This window comes from Pungitius pungitius, chromosome 1, assembly GCF_949316345.1.
Source record: "Pungitius pungitius chromosome 1, fPunPun2.1, whole genome shotgun sequence".
Lineage (NCBI taxonomy): Eukaryota > Metazoa > Chordata > Actinopteri > Perciformes > Gasterosteidae > Pungitius > Pungitius pungitius.
The window spans coordinates 14,010,944-14,030,521 of record NC_084900.1 but is presented as its reverse complement, the minus strand read 5'-3'; the positions used below and the strand labels follow the sequence as shown (position 1 = coordinate 14,030,521).

The 19,578-nt window shown below is 49.0% G+C and overlaps 1 protein-coding gene across 1 annotated transcript in view; it reads right to left on the bottom strand.

Annotated features, from left to right (window-relative positions):
- kcnd3 (potassium voltage-gated channel, Shal-related subfamily, member 3) overlaps window positions 1-18,927 on the bottom strand; it is a 60,939-nt gene extending 42,012 nt beyond the window's left edge. Inside the window, exons 1-2 of the mRNA XM_037479654.2 lie at window positions 18,637-18,927; window positions 17,076-18,257 (exon numbers count right to left, since the gene is read on the bottom strand). Coding sequence (XP_037335551.2) covers window positions 17,076-18,178 — 1,103 coding nt within the window. The 5' untranslated portion in view covers window positions 18,179-18,257; window positions 18,637-18,927. The remainder of the gene's footprint in view (window positions 1-17,075; window positions 18,258-18,636) is intronic.
- Window positions 18,928-19,578: the final 651 nt, after the last annotated feature.

The window sequence follows — 19,578 nt, the reverse complement described above, 5'->3', positions numbered from 1 at the left end:
TCCCTGACCACCCCCCGGAACCCCCCCCCCCCCCGAGGACGGTTTTCGACTCTCTGGCTTATTGTCAGTTATTGCTGCGTCATTAGCTGCCCCCCCCCCCCCCCCCCGCTGTGCAGAGAACAAGGCGTTTTGTGTGCCGGCTGATGGACGGGCTAATTCTCTATTAATGGGGGGGCAACGTGACCTCATTGCTCATTAAAAATGAATGGAGACAAGCTCTCTGCCCTGATGACTACGCACACACACACACACACACACACACATACACACATACACACACCTGGGTGCAGCCCGACCCCGAGGAGAGGGACGAATACAGAAAAAAACGATCTACTGAATTTCAGTGATTTCTCTCTCAGAACCATAAAGAGTAAATATATCATTAGTGTAGATAAATATATCATATGTAAATGTATATAAATCCTAAATGCAGTTTTAAAGAAAAAACAGCAGGGTTCTGTTCATAAAAAGAATTAAATATGAACCTCCAACTTTCTTCTTCCAACGTTTGTGGCCAGCAGAGACAGGAAGTGATGTCACGGGAGGCTGTTGCACTAGTAAAATATTCAAAGAGACAGAAGTGTTACAGAGAGAACGCACTGAGGAGACTGAAGGAGGTTAATGACGGCTGTCTTCACCCATAAAGAAACTGCATGGGGGACGGGGGGGCGGGGGACGGGGGGGGGCAGGTGATTAAGTAAAACGCCTAATTAGCCCCGATGAAAGAGCGACGCCGACGAGAGGGATGCAGGCGGTTGGCAGAGCGCCTTCAGCCGTGCACATTCGATGGTTTGTTCAATTACAGCTAATTTATGTTTACACGGGGAAAGAGACCTAAACGGGCCAAACAGCCCCCGGGAGGGGGGGGGGGGGATAAAGCAGGCGCGTGCATCAATCGTCAGAACTTCCTGTTTAACGGCGCGTCCCGTTAGGAGACAATTAAAGGATCGTCAATCCTTCAGCTCGACGCATCAAACATTTAGAGCTGCGTCACGACACCTTTGAGTGTGCACTTGTGATTTGTGGTTCACGAGGGCATCGGGTGTCTCCCTCTCACTTGATAATTAATCCAATAAATCCCCAGGATTTCCCCACATTCCTGAAGGAAGATCCTCCCCCGTCTGCAGCTGACCGAATGTAAGCCTTTGAGTCTGATTACACGACCCCGAGGAAGGTCTTTCTTTCCATGGAAATAATGTCAGATTAGAGGGAAAGAAAAACTAGATCAAGTCCACGCGGCCAGCGAGTCATCGCCCCGCTATTTTAAGGTATGGGGGGGGGGGGGTCTCTGGTTGACGCATAATGCTCCTCCACTAAACACTGAGTTGTGGAAGTAGTCATTTGTGCAATATCACCTCATCATCTGCATCTGCAGCCGAAGTAATTCACTCGCAGACACTGGAGCCGAACCCAAGCCGTGAGACACATGCCGAGAGATGACGTCCCACTTCTGAACCGCTGTTTGGTTCTGAGAGACAGTCGGCATCACACTTCTTGTTATCTTCCTCAACAAGCCCGATAAATTTAATGTCCATATATTTCCCTCACTGACAAAACCCTCCCATAATGAAACACGACCGGGAGGCAGACGGTTTTATTTCCTCCGTCTCAAAGTGGAGGCCATTAGATGAGTGAAAGCACACACACACACACACACACACACACACACACACACACACACACACACACACACTGTACCCTGAAGCGCTGCATCCCCATTGGACAAAGAGATGATGATCCCGAATGTGTCTAAAGTGTGTGAGCATCACGGCGTGCGTTCAGGAAGTGAACCTTGCCTCATCATTATTTTTTAGTAAGTGAGGCTGGAGCTGAGTACAAATAAATACACGCTGAAAAAGAAGTTTACTTTCATTCAGTGGAAGCACAGTTAAAGTTGTGACATGAGATTATGGTGTATTTGACTCTAAATGGATCTTCATTCACCAAATGAACATCATGATGCATTGAAGAAGACTTGAAACTAGAGCCTGAGACCATAAGCTCATGTTTACAATGTTTACTGAGGGAATAAATCAAGAGAGAAGTAGTGTAATTTTCTCATAGACGTCTATGGGAGCAGAGGGGTCGCCCCCTGCTGGTCACTACACAGAATGACGCTTTAACACTTTCCAGACCTATTTGTGCATAAATATACAAATATATTCACGAATCCTCAGAAGTATTCTCCGACCCACAATTGCTGGCAACCGACTGTGAATAATTCGTCATCTTCATTATTCCACGAGCCACGAATGCCAAAAAGAGAGAGAAGAGAGAGAAGAGAGAGATGTAGACGGCCAGCAGCCATCACAACAAGCCCTGTTTAGTGTATCACACAATCTGTTAGCGCTGATGGATTAGCCCACACCACTGGGCCCAACATCGTCTTTGACAGCGAGCTCCTCGCTCTGTTACCCCCCCCTCTTTCTTTTTATGGCTCCTCGGGAATCCAAACGGTTTCATATTTCCCTCAGACAGAGATCTGCAGGATTTAGTAGGAGGTGTGACAGGGTACATAGGTAAGCGCTTATTGAAGATGAAGAGAGGCGTCGTGAAGCGCGGCGCCACGACGGAAAAGGTCTTGACTCACGCAACCTTTGCACGTCTGCTCCAGGCCGTGAATAAGTAAAAAACAGCAAAGTGAGGTCTTTCTTAAATAGAAGAAAACACCAGAAGAAGCATCACCTGTGGGCTGGAGATCTAAACATCGCTCAGTAGGAGCCCCGATTCTTATCACCAACAGGATCCATAAGATGGACCATGGAACATAAACGTAACCTGCAGGTGGAACAACGAGTCCGGAGCGCTGACATCCTGTCTGGCCCCCCTTTCCACCTGTCCTTATGTCGATGACACCCCCCCCCCCCCCTCCCCCATGACATGAGCGACGGGCTCCACAGACCCAGTTTATTATGCTTCTTAGCGTGTGAAATGCCTCTTCATGTTCCGCTCCAACCTTTTCCCGGGGCGATCCACTCCGGACGCCCCCGCCCTCCCCATTGATAAAAGTCGGTGGGTGTCCCGGGGGGGGCGGCAAGGTCTGGCGCCCATCTGTCACGTCGGAGCGGAGCCAAGACAGCTCAAAGGACCACTTCGCCTTCTGCCCCAACAACTTGCTAACACACCAAATATTAGCAAAAATATTAACACAACGCGGCGCTTTGAAGACTCGCTCCAAAGAAAAAGCCATCTTGATGATGACATCACGGCGTGAGCAAAGCAACCACGAATCACCTCAGAGTAGTGGGCTACAGTCCTCGCTGTGTTGTGATGATAAACTGTGATGCACAATATGAGCGGTAACAGTTGCTAATGTTTTAGCTTCTTCTGCTAACAGAGTAGCGCCGGCTATCCAGTTAAACCCTTTCAATCTGTGGGGCCTTTTGGTTGTACTGTAACGAACAAACTTTAAAGTGTTGGCTGTTTTTAACCCTGTGAATTCATGCTAAGCTACGCTAACCGCCTCCAGGATGTAGGAGGGGGGCGGGGGCTGATTTTCAAAGCCAATGAGTCATTTCCTTTAAGGCTGTGGGAAAATTCTCTTTAAAAGTAAAGATAGAGAACTTGCTCACATTTAGCTACAAACTGAAGTTGTCATTGTGGAGGTCAGACTGGGAGGTGTGAGGCTCAGGTACCAGCTGCCCCCCCCCTCGAGGCCACCAGCTGTAAAAGCATTTAATAAAGTCTTCTCACTCTCCCTCCGCCGCCTCCATCCTTCAGCTCCATCCATCTCTATAACCCTTCTGGGAAATCACACTTGATCCCTTCTTCCACCCCCCCCCCCCCCCCTCCACCCCCACTTTATCCCTCTGACGCAGAATTTACAATCCATCACATATCCATCAGCACATGTGTGTCTCAGCTGATCAATCCCCGCCTCCTGATCTTTGTTTTGTTTTCCCCCACCGGATCAAAGACTGGACACACACACACACACACACAGAGGCACACACACACACACACACACACACACACACGCACACACACCTGCAGCTCCCCACTCAGTCTGACTCATGAACGCACACACACATCTATTGTGAGTATCCCTATATAGGTTAATTCCTCTCGGATCCGATGTCTGGTGTTCGTTGACGTGGGAGGAAAATAAAAGCAAAGATTTCAGAGTGTGGTAATTCCATTCCTTTCACACCCCGAACATACAAGCACTCCGCGGGGGGGGGATGTCTAAGAAAAGCCTTCCGCTGACCGCTGCATGTGCTGTGAATACATTAAGAATATATTAAGGCCTGTGTGTTTGTTAAAGAAACATTTTGTGTTTAGGTTTTTATTCTCTACTCATGACATCGATAGAAATGAGTAGAATATTACTCAATGTTTAGCTGAGATGAAAAGTTCTGCTTAAACTGACTCAAGTCCCTTTTCTTCTTCTAAAGGACTAAAGCTGCAGTTAAACGGCACCCCGCTGAGACGCTACAGAATGGTAACAGATGACACGTCTGAGGGGGTGACCCTCCCATCGCGTCCTCCCCCAGCGCTGATCGCTGTCTGACTCTCTTTACGTAACGTCGAGCGGCCGTCTGCCTCCGCTCGCTTACACAACCCTCCCACCTCCAAGAACCCGAGCCCAGCTGAGATGCGTGTGTGTGTGTATATATATCACATATATCACATGTTCACTAAACAGTTGGCTCAAACACAAATGACATATTTCTAGCGTGTGGTTGAGAATCTCGTTGTTCATTTGTGAGGTTTCTAAAAACAGGAGATTTCTCTCCTGAATTTTCAACTGCGCATCTCTGCCTGCGGTCGTCTCTTGTCCACTTATCGTCTAACTCATTGTGTCCTTTCAATACCGATGGCGACCCGGATACCCAAAATAGCATCTCTCTCTCTCTCTCTCTCTCTCTCTCTCTCTCTCTCCACCTCCACCTCCCACCCGCTTCACTGGCATCAGGGGCTCACGGAGAGGAGGTGGGGGTCCCACATTGCCTCGTCAATATGGGACATTCTGTCTGTCAGCGGGTCTGCCGGCGCTGGCCCTCTTCGCCATGGCAACCCAGCAGTCAAAAGCCAGGTTCTTGTGACACACACCCCCCCCCCCCTCACGAGCACCGCTCTGATTGCATGGCCACACAGACCATAAAGCAGGGGATGCTTTTGGGCAAAGCTACGCGCTGATGGACCGGTCACCGGAGACGCATGCGGTGTCTCCACATCCCCCCCATCAGCCCAGATGTGGTCACTTCCTGTTCATGGGCTGCATCTCAAAAGAGGGAGGGCCCTAAATCCAAGATGGCGATGGCTTCATAACATTAGTCAGCTGACCGGTGGGTGACGCCATGCCAACCACGTCCACTTTTGATGGTTCCCCACCTCGAGAGGTCCGTTCACATGCAGCAGTAATGCCCCCCGCCCCAAGATGTAGCCATAGTTAATAAGAAATGCGGTTCTTGGAGGCACCAGGAGCAGAAATAAACAAGGGGTTGCAGCGCGGATGGTGTTGGGTGGGCGTAGTCCTCCCCCATCCATCCGCCCACGGAGTCGCCCCCTGACCCGCAGCTCTCCACACACGCTGCCAATATCACACCACAATTTACTCCGATTTAGGTGTTGAATTATTCGTTCCTCGAGCCCCCCGCTGCCATCCAGGCTGAAGGTAGTCTCTGATCAGTGTGGCTTGAAGGAAGCGTGTAAATATTATTAGTATCAGTTTTTGGTTCCGTGTGGCGAGGGGAAGGCTCACAGCTTCGGTACATTACCGCCCCTCTTTCCTCAATACCACTGGTGTGACATTAATTACATCCGCCGCGAGAGAAGGGTGACGGAGGGAAAGGAAGCCGGTGGAGGGTCGCAGTGAGATGTTGTTGTTCTGTGGAATAGACCTCCCTAAATGAAGGATCATTTAATGGAACACATTTATCCAAAGTGTTCTTTCTTTCACTTGGGCTTCGTGCAGTTAATCGCCGTGGTGCAGAAATCACAAAGAAATTACAAATATTGTCTCGTTAAAGTGTCCATGCGACTGTATAAAGTGTTATTTGTTGCCGGTGAATAATGGATGGCGGCGGTGTACAGTATGACGATGGGAGCATTGATGGACGGTCTTCCATGTGCCGGTTGGAGGTCTATCTCCACAATGGCACTCCATCAGCGGCCGCTGCATCTTTCATGCGCGCGCTTCCCCGCCTCGTCACTCTTTCCTGCCTGCCCTTCTGTCGCCGACGGCCTCCATTACTCTGCGTCTTTACAAACAATAACCCCGGAGGTATAAACGGATGCGCTTTGCTAACCGGATTGGAGCTTCTCAGCCACTCAGTGACCTTTGTTTGTGGAAGCGAGACTGTGGGGGGGAGGGGAGGGGGGGTAACGTTGTGAATACAGATGCACCAAAAATTATGCTGATAAAAGAAAATAATTTTTAAAAGTTCAAAGGTATTATAGAAAAGTATGCAGTGTCTACTTTGCAAAGTGAACTCAATTAGAAATAAATACTGTATTACAGAGACCACATCAGATATGCACGGCCCAACGGTCAGGGTGGTGCAAAACAATCAGGGTGGTGCAGAACAATCAGGGTGGTGGACAATTGATTTTGTGGAAAAGAAGAGGCTGATGACAGAATTTGTCATCCGGAGGGGGTGGAATCATCGGCCCAGAGCAGCCTGTGGGGGGGCGAACATGCCCATAGACTTCTTTGTAAAGACGAAACACAGATATGAGAAAAAATAACCCAACAGGAAACTCAGGACTCGCAGACTGAGGAGAAGACGTGGAGCTTTGAAATTTCAGATTTGGACGTTTCCCGCCTCAAAGAGTTCAGTTTATGCTGCGCCCCCCCAACCTCGAGCCCGCCCCCCCCCCCCCCCCCCCATCGCTGCACAAAGTGCTTGTTGATTCAAAGTATATTGAATGTGCCACATGTCCAAATTGCAAGACCTGAGGCCAAAGGAGAAGGACACACACGCGTTGGTGGATCCCTCGTTCCCTGCATGTTCAGATGCAGATGTGAGTCACAGAGAGGAGACACAGCGGCACACAGATAGATGGAGACACATTTTGGGATGAGGATACATTGAAAGTGGAGGAGGTCTCTTTCCACTGATCCTCTTAGGTGAGGATCTTTGCAACTGCAGCGCTGTGTGTGTGTGTGTGTGTGTTATAATTATGCATTTAACACGTAATCTCATTTACAGCCTTGGGTTGCCACGGAAACACAAACAGCCGAGCAGCAGGTGACAAGTTTAAAAATATGAAGATTTGTAAAAGAGCGTTTTCTTTTTCTCTTTGGATTCTGGTGACCGCGTGTCAGGATGTACACAAAGTGTGTGTGTGACCGTGAAGGGGGGGGGGTGTGTGCAGAGAAAGATAATGGAAGGTAGATGGCAGAGAGGGAGGGGCTGCCGACGGGAGTGTGGATGGTTTTCTATTTTTAGCCCATATGTGTGATACGTGCCACTGGGTGTTCAAACCAGCAACAAACCGCTTCTGTTCGTCTCCCCGGGCGACACAAAGGCCTTTATCCTCAAATCATTACGTCTTTTCAGATGAGCGAAGGTAACTGTCGGCCCGACGTCTCTTTTCCGCTGCCAGCGGGCCGCGGCGCGGAAAGCCTCCGTAAAACCGGGCGATATTAAATAAACATTTATTATATCACAAAGAAATCAAATCAGGATTATATCCATAAAGCCATTCAATCGCTCGTTAATCCCGAAATGATTGGGGTAGGGAAGAAAAGACGCAGCGCCACCCCCCCCCCCCCCCCCCCACCCCTCAGCCCCCCCCCACACACACAGAACACACACACACCGTAAATGGATTAAGTGGCAATCAATCAATAACATTGAATCGTGGAGCGATGCCGACACGCATCACCACGGCAACGGATACGGGCGGTTCCTCAAGCGCACCGCTCAGGAAATCAGATCAACCGCCTCCGAATTAGCATCTCTCTCTCTTTGTGAATCTGAAGCGCCGTGGCAACGATGACTTATTGGATTACACAGCGTCCTCATCAATCCGCCCTCGCTGTGACGGGCCTCCACTCACCGTCCATCTGATCAGAACTCTTTAATAACTGATGAATAGCACCTCCTCCTCTTTAGACTTCGGTTCTAATCGTAATTACATCTGTCGCCAACGGAGACCGTCCCTTGTCCCGCTCCTCCTGAGTCTTTGTGGCTGGGGGGGGGGGGGGGTAGACAACAGAGACCGTCTCTTGTTGTCTTCTTCAATCTTCAGTGTGACATTGTGATGTCATTCATTCTCTGATCATGTGACTTTATAAACAACCAATCAGTGTTTTGATCAACAGGAGGAGAGCTAGCAGCGTTAGCAGCAACGCTAATGGCTAACCTCTTTTTGATGAATAATCATCATAAAATCTATAAAGATCAACAACAGAGCCTTGGAGTCAAAAATGGCTCCTGTTGTCTACAAACACAAATGTGAGGTCATGAGTCAAAGGTTACAGGACGAAGCTACTTGGACGGGAGTAAGTAAAAAGAAGCTGACGACTTCATCACAAGTTCTATCTGTTAGAAGGTCCTGCTTCAGTTCATTCCGTCCCGTACTTTAGATGGAAGCTCCTTTGTTAACGAGCAGCAATCTAACAGCACCTCGGATGACATGTTAGCATGTTATGCTACATGTGGTGAGCACACACAAAGCACGAGGAGAAGAGAGAGAGGAACTGAACATTGTGTAAACAGCATAAAACAAGTGATGCATGGTTGCATGCTGCTCGGTTGCCGTGGACACGTGAGGACCAATCAGCACATTTGGAGCGGTAAAGCCCTCGATAGCGGCCATCTGTGAATTTTTAAAAGCCGTTGGCCGGGTCTTTTCTTTCTTGGTATCAGTCTGCTGGTCTACGGAGCGCTGAATGCGTTACTGTTTCCCAGCATGCATCGTGTGCAGAACACACATCAATGACCTCACAGCTGGAGACTGGAGCACAGGCCAAGTGCACGACTGCTGCTCGCCGGGGAAAGGAAAAGACACCCGCAGGAGGAGGAGGAGGAGGAGGAGGATTCCTGGTCCACATGAGCATTTAACCAGGACATCCGTTTGATCGCACTATGTTGAGCTTAGTTGTTCTCTCCACATGTTTTTTTAGACTCGTTCCTCTAAATCCTGTTAGATTGTCTTGGTTTTTCCTTATATTGTAACTAAAGAAGTAAAAAAGGAAGCAGGTGTGCTGGTTGTTGTCACAGCTTCTTCTGGATTTATTTCCATAGCCGTGTGACATTCAGTGCACGTTAGTACATGTGAGCTGGCCAGGCAGCGGCGTGGTCCAGACCGACAGCGTCGCCGTAGAAACGTTGCGACCACCTCGCTCGCTGTTAGCACAGCTAGCTGCTAGCCACCGGCTCAGCTGGTTGAAGCCTCTGACAGGAAAGAGAGCTGCTTCGTCCGCTCCCTCGTCTCTCGTTGGAAGCTTTGTAGCAGCCTCCCCAAATGTAGATGTTAGACGTGGTACCACAGTAGGAGCCCTGTCCCTCCTCTCCTTCCTACTGGCCCAGTGTTTGTCCTCTTATCTCCGTCCGCATCGTCCCGGCTACACGGTGCTAATAAAGAACAGCACCTCATTTTCTCGCTTTCAGTTTACAAACACGCTGGGTGCCAAGCCCCACTCAGAGTGTGAAACGTGTGAGACGCACTGCTAATGCTGCAGATCACAGTCCCGCACATCTTTACATGCATGTCTTCACTCAACGATCTTTGAATGTTGAAACGTTGACGTTTTCAGTATTAAACTGAGGATCTTTGGTTCTGATCTTGGCTGGAATTGACCCATAGTGTTCTGTTCTGAGATGCAGTTTAAACCCATGTGTTTGACGCCATGACGTCATTTGTCTCACTCTCAGTATTTCCAGGTCTTCTCTGTGCAGAGGATGGACCACCGACCGTCTGCTGAGAAGCAAAATCTCCTCCCCCGGCTCCTGTGTTCATCTGTCCCTGGCGTGTAATATTGTGTGTAATGTGGTGTTTTCATGCAGACTGTAGTGAGGTCGTGAGCGGTTTCCTTCTGGTGCCTCCAGTGAGATCCAGATGACATCACAGCGTTAGCTAGCTAGCTGCCTGGTTGGATGTTGGGATCTTTACTGCATACATTTGCAGGATATAACTGCATGTTGCATCAAGTCATCAATGTGGTGCTAATGCAATCTTAATAAGATGAAACCATGATGCAGATGTTATCCTATGAGTCCTGGGGGGCGCCTCAGAGGGCTGAGAGGAAGACGTCGGGTTACTCAAAGATGAGCCTAAAATTGAATTAACATTGGCACTAACACTTGAAGGGAAGAAAAGGCTTACTGAAATCTATTAATGGTGTTATTCCATGACTTGACTTTTATGCTCTTCCCAGTGCAAGCTGCGTCAGATGGCCCATGACAGCTTTAATCCCTCAGCATGCGTAATCCTCAAAAGACATCTGGATGAATAGGAAGAAAAAAGGTTGATTCCAGCTTTGTGGACGGACACTAAAGAGAAAGTAGTCCGAGTACTGGAGGCCAAGTTCAACTGCTGGAATGCTTTTATATAGACGTCATTGCAAGAATCCACTACCCCCCCCCCCTGTGAGGGTGGAGGAGAGAGGAATGTAACACACACACAGACACACACTAAAACAGAGGGAACGGCTCCAGAGACGAGCATTAATCCCCACAGATTTAGTGTAGCAGAACAATTGCTTTTGTCACCGTGGGTAATCAACACAAAACACACACACACACACAGGCACACACACAGGCACACAAACACACTAACACACACGCACGCACACACACACGCACACACACACACACAGGCACACACACACACACACACTAACACACACACACACACACGCACACACACACACACAAACATGCACACACACACACACACATACACACAGGCGCGCACACACACACACAAACTGTGTCACTGCAAAAGTGAGAGCTCAGAAGAGGGAGACAATGGGAACGATGAGGTCCACCTGTTGGAGTCAGTGAGACGGCGTTTATCACTTTCTCTCGGGGGGGGGGGGGGGGGGGAGCTCGGCCTACATATCCGTCTGTAATGAGCGTAAGACGAGTCGAGGCCCCGCCGCATTAAGAGCAGCCACGTGAAGCGTGGGGGGGGGGGGGGGGGGTGTAGAGAAACACGTGAGTCGATGTTTGCCTGCACATGACTTTCACATCTCAGGGAACCTGCAGGAGAAGATGATCGGAACTCGGTATCTCTTTTCAACAAAGTGGCCCCGAATTGTCATGAAAACGATGAAATGGAGAGCTGGGTGGAACCTCCGGGGGGGGGGGGTGATTCCAGAGAGCGACCCTAGTGACCTCCAACACAAGCATGCTTTTTATTCATCATCCACCGACCAGATGTGACCAGATGTGCTGATGATGTAAAATGCCTCTTCACCTTTCCTCAAACAATCTCTTGTCTCTTTCCCTTTAGTCACCTGGACTTTTTTTGGAAGTGGAAAGGTGGAGCAGTTTTACTCATGTGGTCATGTGATCATGAGCTCAGAATGCAAACAGCATTGTACCAAATAATACACACTCAATGCAATTTTAATTGTAGTTTTTAATAAAAGAGGGAAACTTGCCCTTTAATTTTTTAATGTGTCCATCTTTAATGTACCCAACCCACATAGCTGTAGGTTTTTTCCACCTCAAACACACATCTGTAAAATGATGTAATTCATACTTATGGAAATAACTATATAGTCAAATAGTCATATAGATTCAGACAATAGGCCTACATAGCTGTGGATAATGATTTCACCATGTTGTTTGCATTAATATCTTGCTGTGGGTTAATACTAACATGAATTCCATTTGTTAAGTGTTCAACAAGCTAGTAAACAGGGAACCGTACAGACGTTTTATTTATTACTAACATAGATAAATGTTCCAGTATCTTATTGTATCGGAGGTATCGGCATCGTAATATTGTGGCAAGTATAGTATCGAAGTCAGAATTTTGGTATGGTGACGAGCGCTGCGTTTTCCACTCACAGGGAACCGTTTAGCAGAAGAGAAGAATGACCTGGAATCTATTTATCGCGGCACACGTCGCTCCCGAAGCACTCAGCTCGTCTTTGTCTCAGAAGTCGCTCTGGATGAGAGAATCTGCCACAACGCTGCGACTGTAATATCTGCGTTTGATCAAACCCACGAGCAAATGGTCTCTAAAGCCGAGGTGATACCTCCCTCTGGCCTCATGAATGATTCATCTCCACTTAGTGAAGACATCAGGGCCGATGAAGGGAAAGGAATCATTTGGTCAGACATCACTCTCTGACCTCAAAGCCCTACAATAACCGTAAAATTTAAATATTTTATGAAATGCACACTTCACTTAAACCGTGATTCTCCTTCTATTATTAAGGAAAGGCCTCGTGATGTAAATGTGATTCATTCAGAACTTCAGGTGTACAGCTTGTACTTAAACACGTCTGACATCTTATTGTGAACGGCTGATCTCTGCCCTGTGTGAGCACATGACCTCACCCCCCAGGTACAAACATCAACACCCCGCCGACACCCTTCGTCAGTTTGAGGACAGTTTGAGGACGCAGTCTTTTAGGGAAGCCGCTCCACTTGCCTCCATGAGGCCGACTGGTGTGGAAGCAGATCATGTGACATTCTAAACAACCAATCAGTGTTTAGACCATCAGCAGGAGGAGCCCATAGCGTTAGCAGCTAACCGCTAACAGCTAACCAAGGGAGGTTCATTCAGTTACATTACGGTGTGTTCAGGCTCTGCTCAGTGAACACGAGAACTCTATCACGTCATGGTGATGTGTTCATGTGTCATCTTTAGCTTTAGTGATGAATTCATTCATAATAAAGAGATTTGTATAATGAAGCAAAACAGCAAAGGGGTCTGTTTCTGCCAATATGGATCATCAGCAGGTGCTGATGGGTTTTAGTTGAGACGATGGGTGGATCCATTCATCAATAACAGGCAGAACATAACGAGAGATGTTTTGTGACTTCCTCGTTATGTAAAAGTGTTTATTTACTTGCTTTTAATGCCCCGGCGACAGCTGTGTGTCCGGAGGGGGTTGTGTTTCTGAGGAAGGCCTGGAGGGAACATCTATGTTCTCTCAGCACGACTCATCATCCGATAAATACACCCCCCCCTCCCATTTTAAAGGGAGAAATGAGGAGGAACAGAGGGAGATTCCTCCCCCATCGCACAGAGGGAACAACAAGGCAGATTCATATGATGAGAGAAATAATAAAAGAAGAAGAGCAGCAGCAGACTTTATCATGAAGAAAATGAAATAACACGCACGGCTCTTTTTGTTTTCTTTGTTATGTTCTTTTCTCGTGGAGCAACAATGGGCCTCAAAGAAAATCCATTCTGCCTGAAACCTTGAACAGAAATAGAAGAATAGAACTAGAGCTAATGAGATTTAGGAGGTCAAAGGTCGGGGTTGATGTGACCTCCGCTCCGTCCCGTCACGTCATGTCAATACCACAGGATGAAATACACACATTCTAATGTTCAACTTGTGTTGAAGGCTCTACAGATAATGACCACAAAGCTGAATCACACGGCGGCCATCTTGTCTCCATCGATCAGCTGACCGCTCGAGGAGCGAGGGTAACCAACAGAACCACCTACTATCAGCGCTAAGAAAGGCCGCGGCCCCGCCTCCACTCCCCCTTGGCCCCCCGATCGATAGTCAGTTGATGAGTAAAACACAGCACAGACCTGAAAGAGGCACAAACACACACACACACACACACGCACTCACACACACATACACACACACAAGTAGGGTCTGGCGTGGTTGTCCGGGAGACGCTGCATTGATCTCTGAGGAGCACTGATCAAAAGGAGCCGGTCTTTGATAAGGATATTAATTATACTCAGGCATGGGTATGCTAATAAGTACAACAGGGGCAAACACTGCATCCCTCATCAGATGGAACGGACTAATGAGTCTGCAAAGACCGCTGGATGCATAGAGAGCAGCTGATGGGCTTCGTTGTGCATAACAAAGACTTTGAAGAGGGAAACAGAAACGGTTTCTAGTGCACATTATGTGAAGAAAGTGCTTCATGAGTTAAAGCGTCATTCTGTGTAGTGACCAGCAGGGGGCGGCTCCTCTGCTCCCATAGACGTCTATGAGGAAATGACTCTACTTCTGTGTAGTGACCAGCAGGGGGCGGCTCCTCTGCTCCCATAGACGTCTATGAGGAAATGACTCTACTTCTGTGTAGTGACCAGCAGGGGGAGGCTCCTCTGCTCCCATAGACGTCTATGAGGAAATTACTCTACTTCTGTGTAGTGACCAGCAGGGGGCGGCTCCTCTGCTCCCATAGACGTCTATGAGGAAATGACTCTACTTCTGTCTAGTGACCAGCAGGGGGCGGCTCCTCTGCTCCCATAGACGTCTATGAGGAAATGACTCTACTTCTGTCTAGTGACTAGCAGGGGGCGGCTCCTCTGCTCCCATAGACGTCTATGAGGAAATGACTCTGCTTCTGTGTAGTGACCAGCAGGGGGCGACTCCTCTGCTCCCATAGACGTCTATGAGGAAATGACTCTACTTCTGTGTAGTGACCAGCAGGAGGCGACTCCTCTGCTCCCATAGACGTCTATGAGGAAATGACTCTACTTCTGTGTAGTGACCAGCAGGGGGCGACTCCTCTGTCCCATAGATGTCTATGAGGAAATGACTCTACTTCTCTCTTGATTTATTCCCTCAGTAAACATTGTAAACATGAGTTTATGGTCTCAGTCTCTAGTTTCAAGTCTTCTTCAATGCACTGCAAACAATGCATGATGTTCATTTAGTGAATGATGTTCCATTTAGAGTCAAACAGACCATAAAGCAGGGGAGGATTTAGGGCGAAATGAGATAAATGGGACTAAAAACACACTTCTATTGATGACATAATACTCTAATAAATGTATCTTTATGGAAGAAATGACTTGGGAGGGGTAAAGAAACCTTTTAATGTGTGTAATGTTGCATTAGCCATTTATGTAATATGTAAAGATGCAGCTTTAAAGAGCTCGACGAGGATAAAGATTGAGACTTACTGCCCCCATTAAAGCCCTTTGGTTCCAGTGCTAAATGTAAAGAAGTGAAAGAGATGATGATGAATGAACACAATAAAACCCAAAGTCTTGTTACAGGCTGCTGGATCAGGATCAAGACGAAGGTCTGCTCGTCCTCCTCCGTCCAGGCTGCAGTTTAGAATGCATGTACAACCTGATACGACAACGCCATTACCAACGGAAAGGTCAAAATCAATTTGTTTAACAACCTGGGGAGGTAAACCCCCCCTAAACGGTGTGATTGAGGCAAGCTCCTCGTTCGGGGGATTTGGAGCTTAGCTCTCCGGCTGGAGCGACTAATACAGCAGCTAATCAAAGATAACATTATTATTACGAATTATAATTGTATTTTTGTATATTATTAATATAAATAATAATAATGAAATAATAATACATTTAATGACTAATTCATTTCACGATTAGGTGTCTGTCCTGTATTTTTATCCCTAGAAGGTCAAGGTCGTCAATGAAGCTCTTCACCTGGTGAACAATTGTTGTCCGGGGAGGCGAAGGGGGGGCCGGGGGGGGGGGGGGGGGGATTATGGCTTCTGAACAGGACGGATTATTTAGATGAACAAAACAAAAGGCCACAGCGGGCGGAGCGATGTTAAAGGCCGTTGTCAGCCATCTAGATATTAATAACAGATAGTTACAACTACTGATTTTACCGAAACGTGGACGCTACCAGTGTGTAACAAAAAAACAACCAATCTATGTATTTGAGCTAACAGCTGTTAGCGCTGCATGGCTAATGCTAACCTGCTCTCCTGCTCAATGCAGCGTCATATTCAGTGTGGCTGATAAGTGATACAATAACAGGAAATGACATCACTTCACTGTAATATAAACAATTATGTAACATTATGCACCGATGCAGCCTCATGGCTGTGTGAGTATTAGTGTGTGTGTTAACACACACACACAGAAAAAGTCACTTAAAATCTGAAGCTCACAAGTTAGAAGTTAAACCGATGATCTGAGAATCAGAGCAGAACGCTCCTCGCCGAGGAGCATGTGTGTGTGTCTGTGTGACGTAAACCTGGAGCACAGAGACCAGGATGTCAGGAGGGTTTACATTAGTCAGCAGATGCAGGGGACCACATCATCCGTCACTCTGACACCCACTTCTGGGCCCCTGCTTTATTGATGAGGCCAAACTCCACAACTCCACACACACACACACAGACTCTCTCTCTCTCTGGCCTCCTGGAGGCCCTTCTGTGGCGTCTCGGGTCAGACGAACAAACGGCGGGTTGGCTCCGCCTTCGAACACCCGTTCGGCGCCGGGGTCCTTTCGTACACCGTCGGCGTGCCAAGTGGACCGCGCCGGCTCGCTGTCTGACGCGCACACAAACACCACGTGTACAGATGTATATGTATCTATATGCTCTATATTCTCTATATACTCTCTCTCTCTCTATATATATATATATATATATATATATATATATATATATATATATATATATACGTGTCCAGAAGAAGAGAAAGAGAAATATCAAGAAGGACTTGAACGTCTTCTCCTTGCTCCGTCAATCACTTGTTGATCTCAGTGAGTGGTGTAAGTCATCGTTCTGTGCGTGACGTGCTCGGCGTGTTGCCCCAGACTCCTTAAAGCAGCGCTGCTGGTCCTGGTGCTGACGCAGGAGGCCTTTTCATGGCGTCCTGGGCACGGAGCAAGCCACTGAGTTATTCATATTTTCTGTTTTGCCGATGTGAAGAGCACCTAAGAGACATTAAAATAACTTCAAACTGTTAACGACATAGCTCCTCCTCCTCCACCTCCCCCCCCCCCCCCCCCCTCGCCTGCCTCCCCCTGTCATCGCCCATGTGTGAAGGGCACACGTCTTCCCCTCTGAGGAGCACCTCCACCGCAAGGACGCTGAGACCTGCGATAATCATCTGCGCCCCGTCTCCACAAAGCCCTTCTTTTATCGGACACAGGCCCAACGTCTACTCACACCGCACAAACACGGGTACACGCGCACACACACAGTGACACACACACACATCAACCGCTTCAAAAGGAGGCGTCTCACCCCAGCGTCGTCATGGTGACGATGGTGTACCAGAAGGAGGCCGGGATGCTGGTGAACTTGCTGGAGCTGGAGCCCTTCTCGGCGTAGAACATGACGGTGGCGAAGATGATGATGGCCATGGTGAGGCTGAAGAGCAGGAAGCCCAGCTCCGAGGCGCAGCTCTTCAGCGTGTAGCCCAGGATCCGCAGGCCCTGCGAGTGGCGCGAGAACTTGAAGATGCGGAAGACGCGGAAGACGCGCAGCGTGACGAAGGCGCCGCTCACGTCCTCGTTGTCGGTCATCACCAGGCCGATGTAGTACGGCAGGATGGCCACCACGTCGATGATGCTCATCACCGAGCGCATGAAGCGGTAGCGGCTAGGCGCGGCGAAGAGGCGCATCAGGTACTCCACGGTGAAGATCATCACGCAGGCCGTGTCCATGCAGAAGAAGGCCACGGTGTAGCGCTCGCCGCACGGCACCTCCTTCTGGTTGGGCGAGGTGCCGCAGGGCACCGTCTCCACCACGTTGGTGATGACGGAGACCGCGATGAAGAAGCCCGTGACGTAGTAGAAGACCAGCGCCATGGTGGAGGTGTGGGGGTTCTCGAAGGCCCGCCACATGCTCTCGCGGCAGGTCATGTTGGGCGGCTTGGCGTCCTTGTTGTCCTCCTGGTCGTCCATCAGCCGCTCGGCGTTCTCCCGCTTCCTGTCCTTGTACTCTTCGTAGCAGCAGTCGCCGATGATCTCCGAGATGATGCCGAAGAAGGCCAGCTCCTCATCGTAGGAGGAGATGCACTCGTAGCGCGGGTAGTGCAGCTTCCCCGTGCGGTAGAAGTTGAGCACGCTGCGGAAGACGTCGGGGTCCCGGTCGAAGAAGTACTCTTTGGTCTCCTCGTTGTAGAAGAACTCCTTCTCCGAGCTGCCCAGCAGCGTGTCCGGGTAGCGGTCCAGCGTGTTCCTCCAGGTCTCGAAGCGCCGCCCGCTCACGTTGAGGATGATCATCTCGTCCTGCCGCTTGTTCTTCCCGGCGGGCGCCACCGGCATGGGCAGGTTGGCCACGGGCATCCAGCCGATGGCGGCCGCCCGGGCGAAGGGAAGCCACGCTGCCACTCCCGCCGCCATGCTGTGTCCGGCTGGGGGTTTCGGGGGGGGGGCTAACCCAGCGCCTTCACAACCGGCCTGACCTCAGCTCGTTCACCATCTGAAGGGGGAGGAGTCAGTGAGGTTATCGAGTCAGCGGGGCAAGAGGAATTAAGTGGATGTTACAGATGTTAATCTTAATGGAAAACTCTCACTTTCCAGATGTGGAGCTGCAGCTGGACACAGACTGAGCATCACATGCGCTCAGCTGCCTGCAGCAGGACTCTATCTCCACGGTGAAATGCAGTGGAGATAAAGGTTCTCCTGCAGGCAGGGAGCGAGACGTCCGGAACCTGTTGAACTCCGACGCGCGCTTCTTTAATTCTCTATTGTTCTGGTCACGTAATTCGGTCTATTGTTACCTCATCATTATATTTGCTGCTGAGCGTCAACACACGAGAAGCCAAAGCGAGATCATGTTAAAACAGCTGCGAACTCACCGGTTCAGAATTCTCCATCCATTAAAGAGAGAAGGCTCAGTAACAAGTTGGGGGGGGGGCGGTCAAAATAAAGAAAGAAATATAAATATATACACGTATAGATTTAAACCAGGAAAGAAGTTGTTCAGCGGAGAGCAGACACGTCCGTTGTGGCGGAGAAAGAGTACCGGAGACGGACGAACCGCAGCGGGAATAAATCCGGTTCCATTCCAGAGAAGCGGAGCCGCTCACGAGGCTGATCCGGGATGAGTGACGAGAGGAGACGGAGGAGCAGCGCCCTCCCTCTCTCTCTCTCTCCCTCTCTCTCTCTCACTCTCTCTCTCTCTACCCCCCCCCCCCCCCCCCCCCCCCCCACCCCCCAGAGGGCGGACTGTGGACTGCATCAATGGGAAACCACGGCGTAATGACGAAATAGAAGTAAATTAAAAGACTTGTCCGCAGAAATACAAGTAAATAATAAATACTCCTTTATCCACGAGGATGCATCCTATGGGGAGGGGGGGGGGACTAAGCTTAACAAGGCAACAAGTTTCGCAGAGTGAGTTCAAAGCTTCATGAGCTAAAGCGTCATTCTGTGTAGTGACCAGCAGGTGGCGACTCCTCTGCTCCCATAGACGTCTATGAGAAAATGACTCTACTTCTCTCTTGATTTATTCCCTCAGTAAACATTGTAAACATGAGTTTATGGTCTCAGTCTCTAGTTGCAAGTCTTCTTCAATGCAGCATGATGTTCATTTAGTGAATGAAGGTCCATTTAGTCATTGAGTCAAACAGACCATAAAGCAGGAGAAGCTTTAGGGGGGGGTTACACACTGATTGACAGGTCTCAACCAAAGATGCACACAGGTCTTTAAGTCGTCCCTTATTACATATCTGGTAACTTCCTGTTCACTGGTTGCAATACAACAAGATAGCAACGGTGAAATTTCTGAATCACAAACA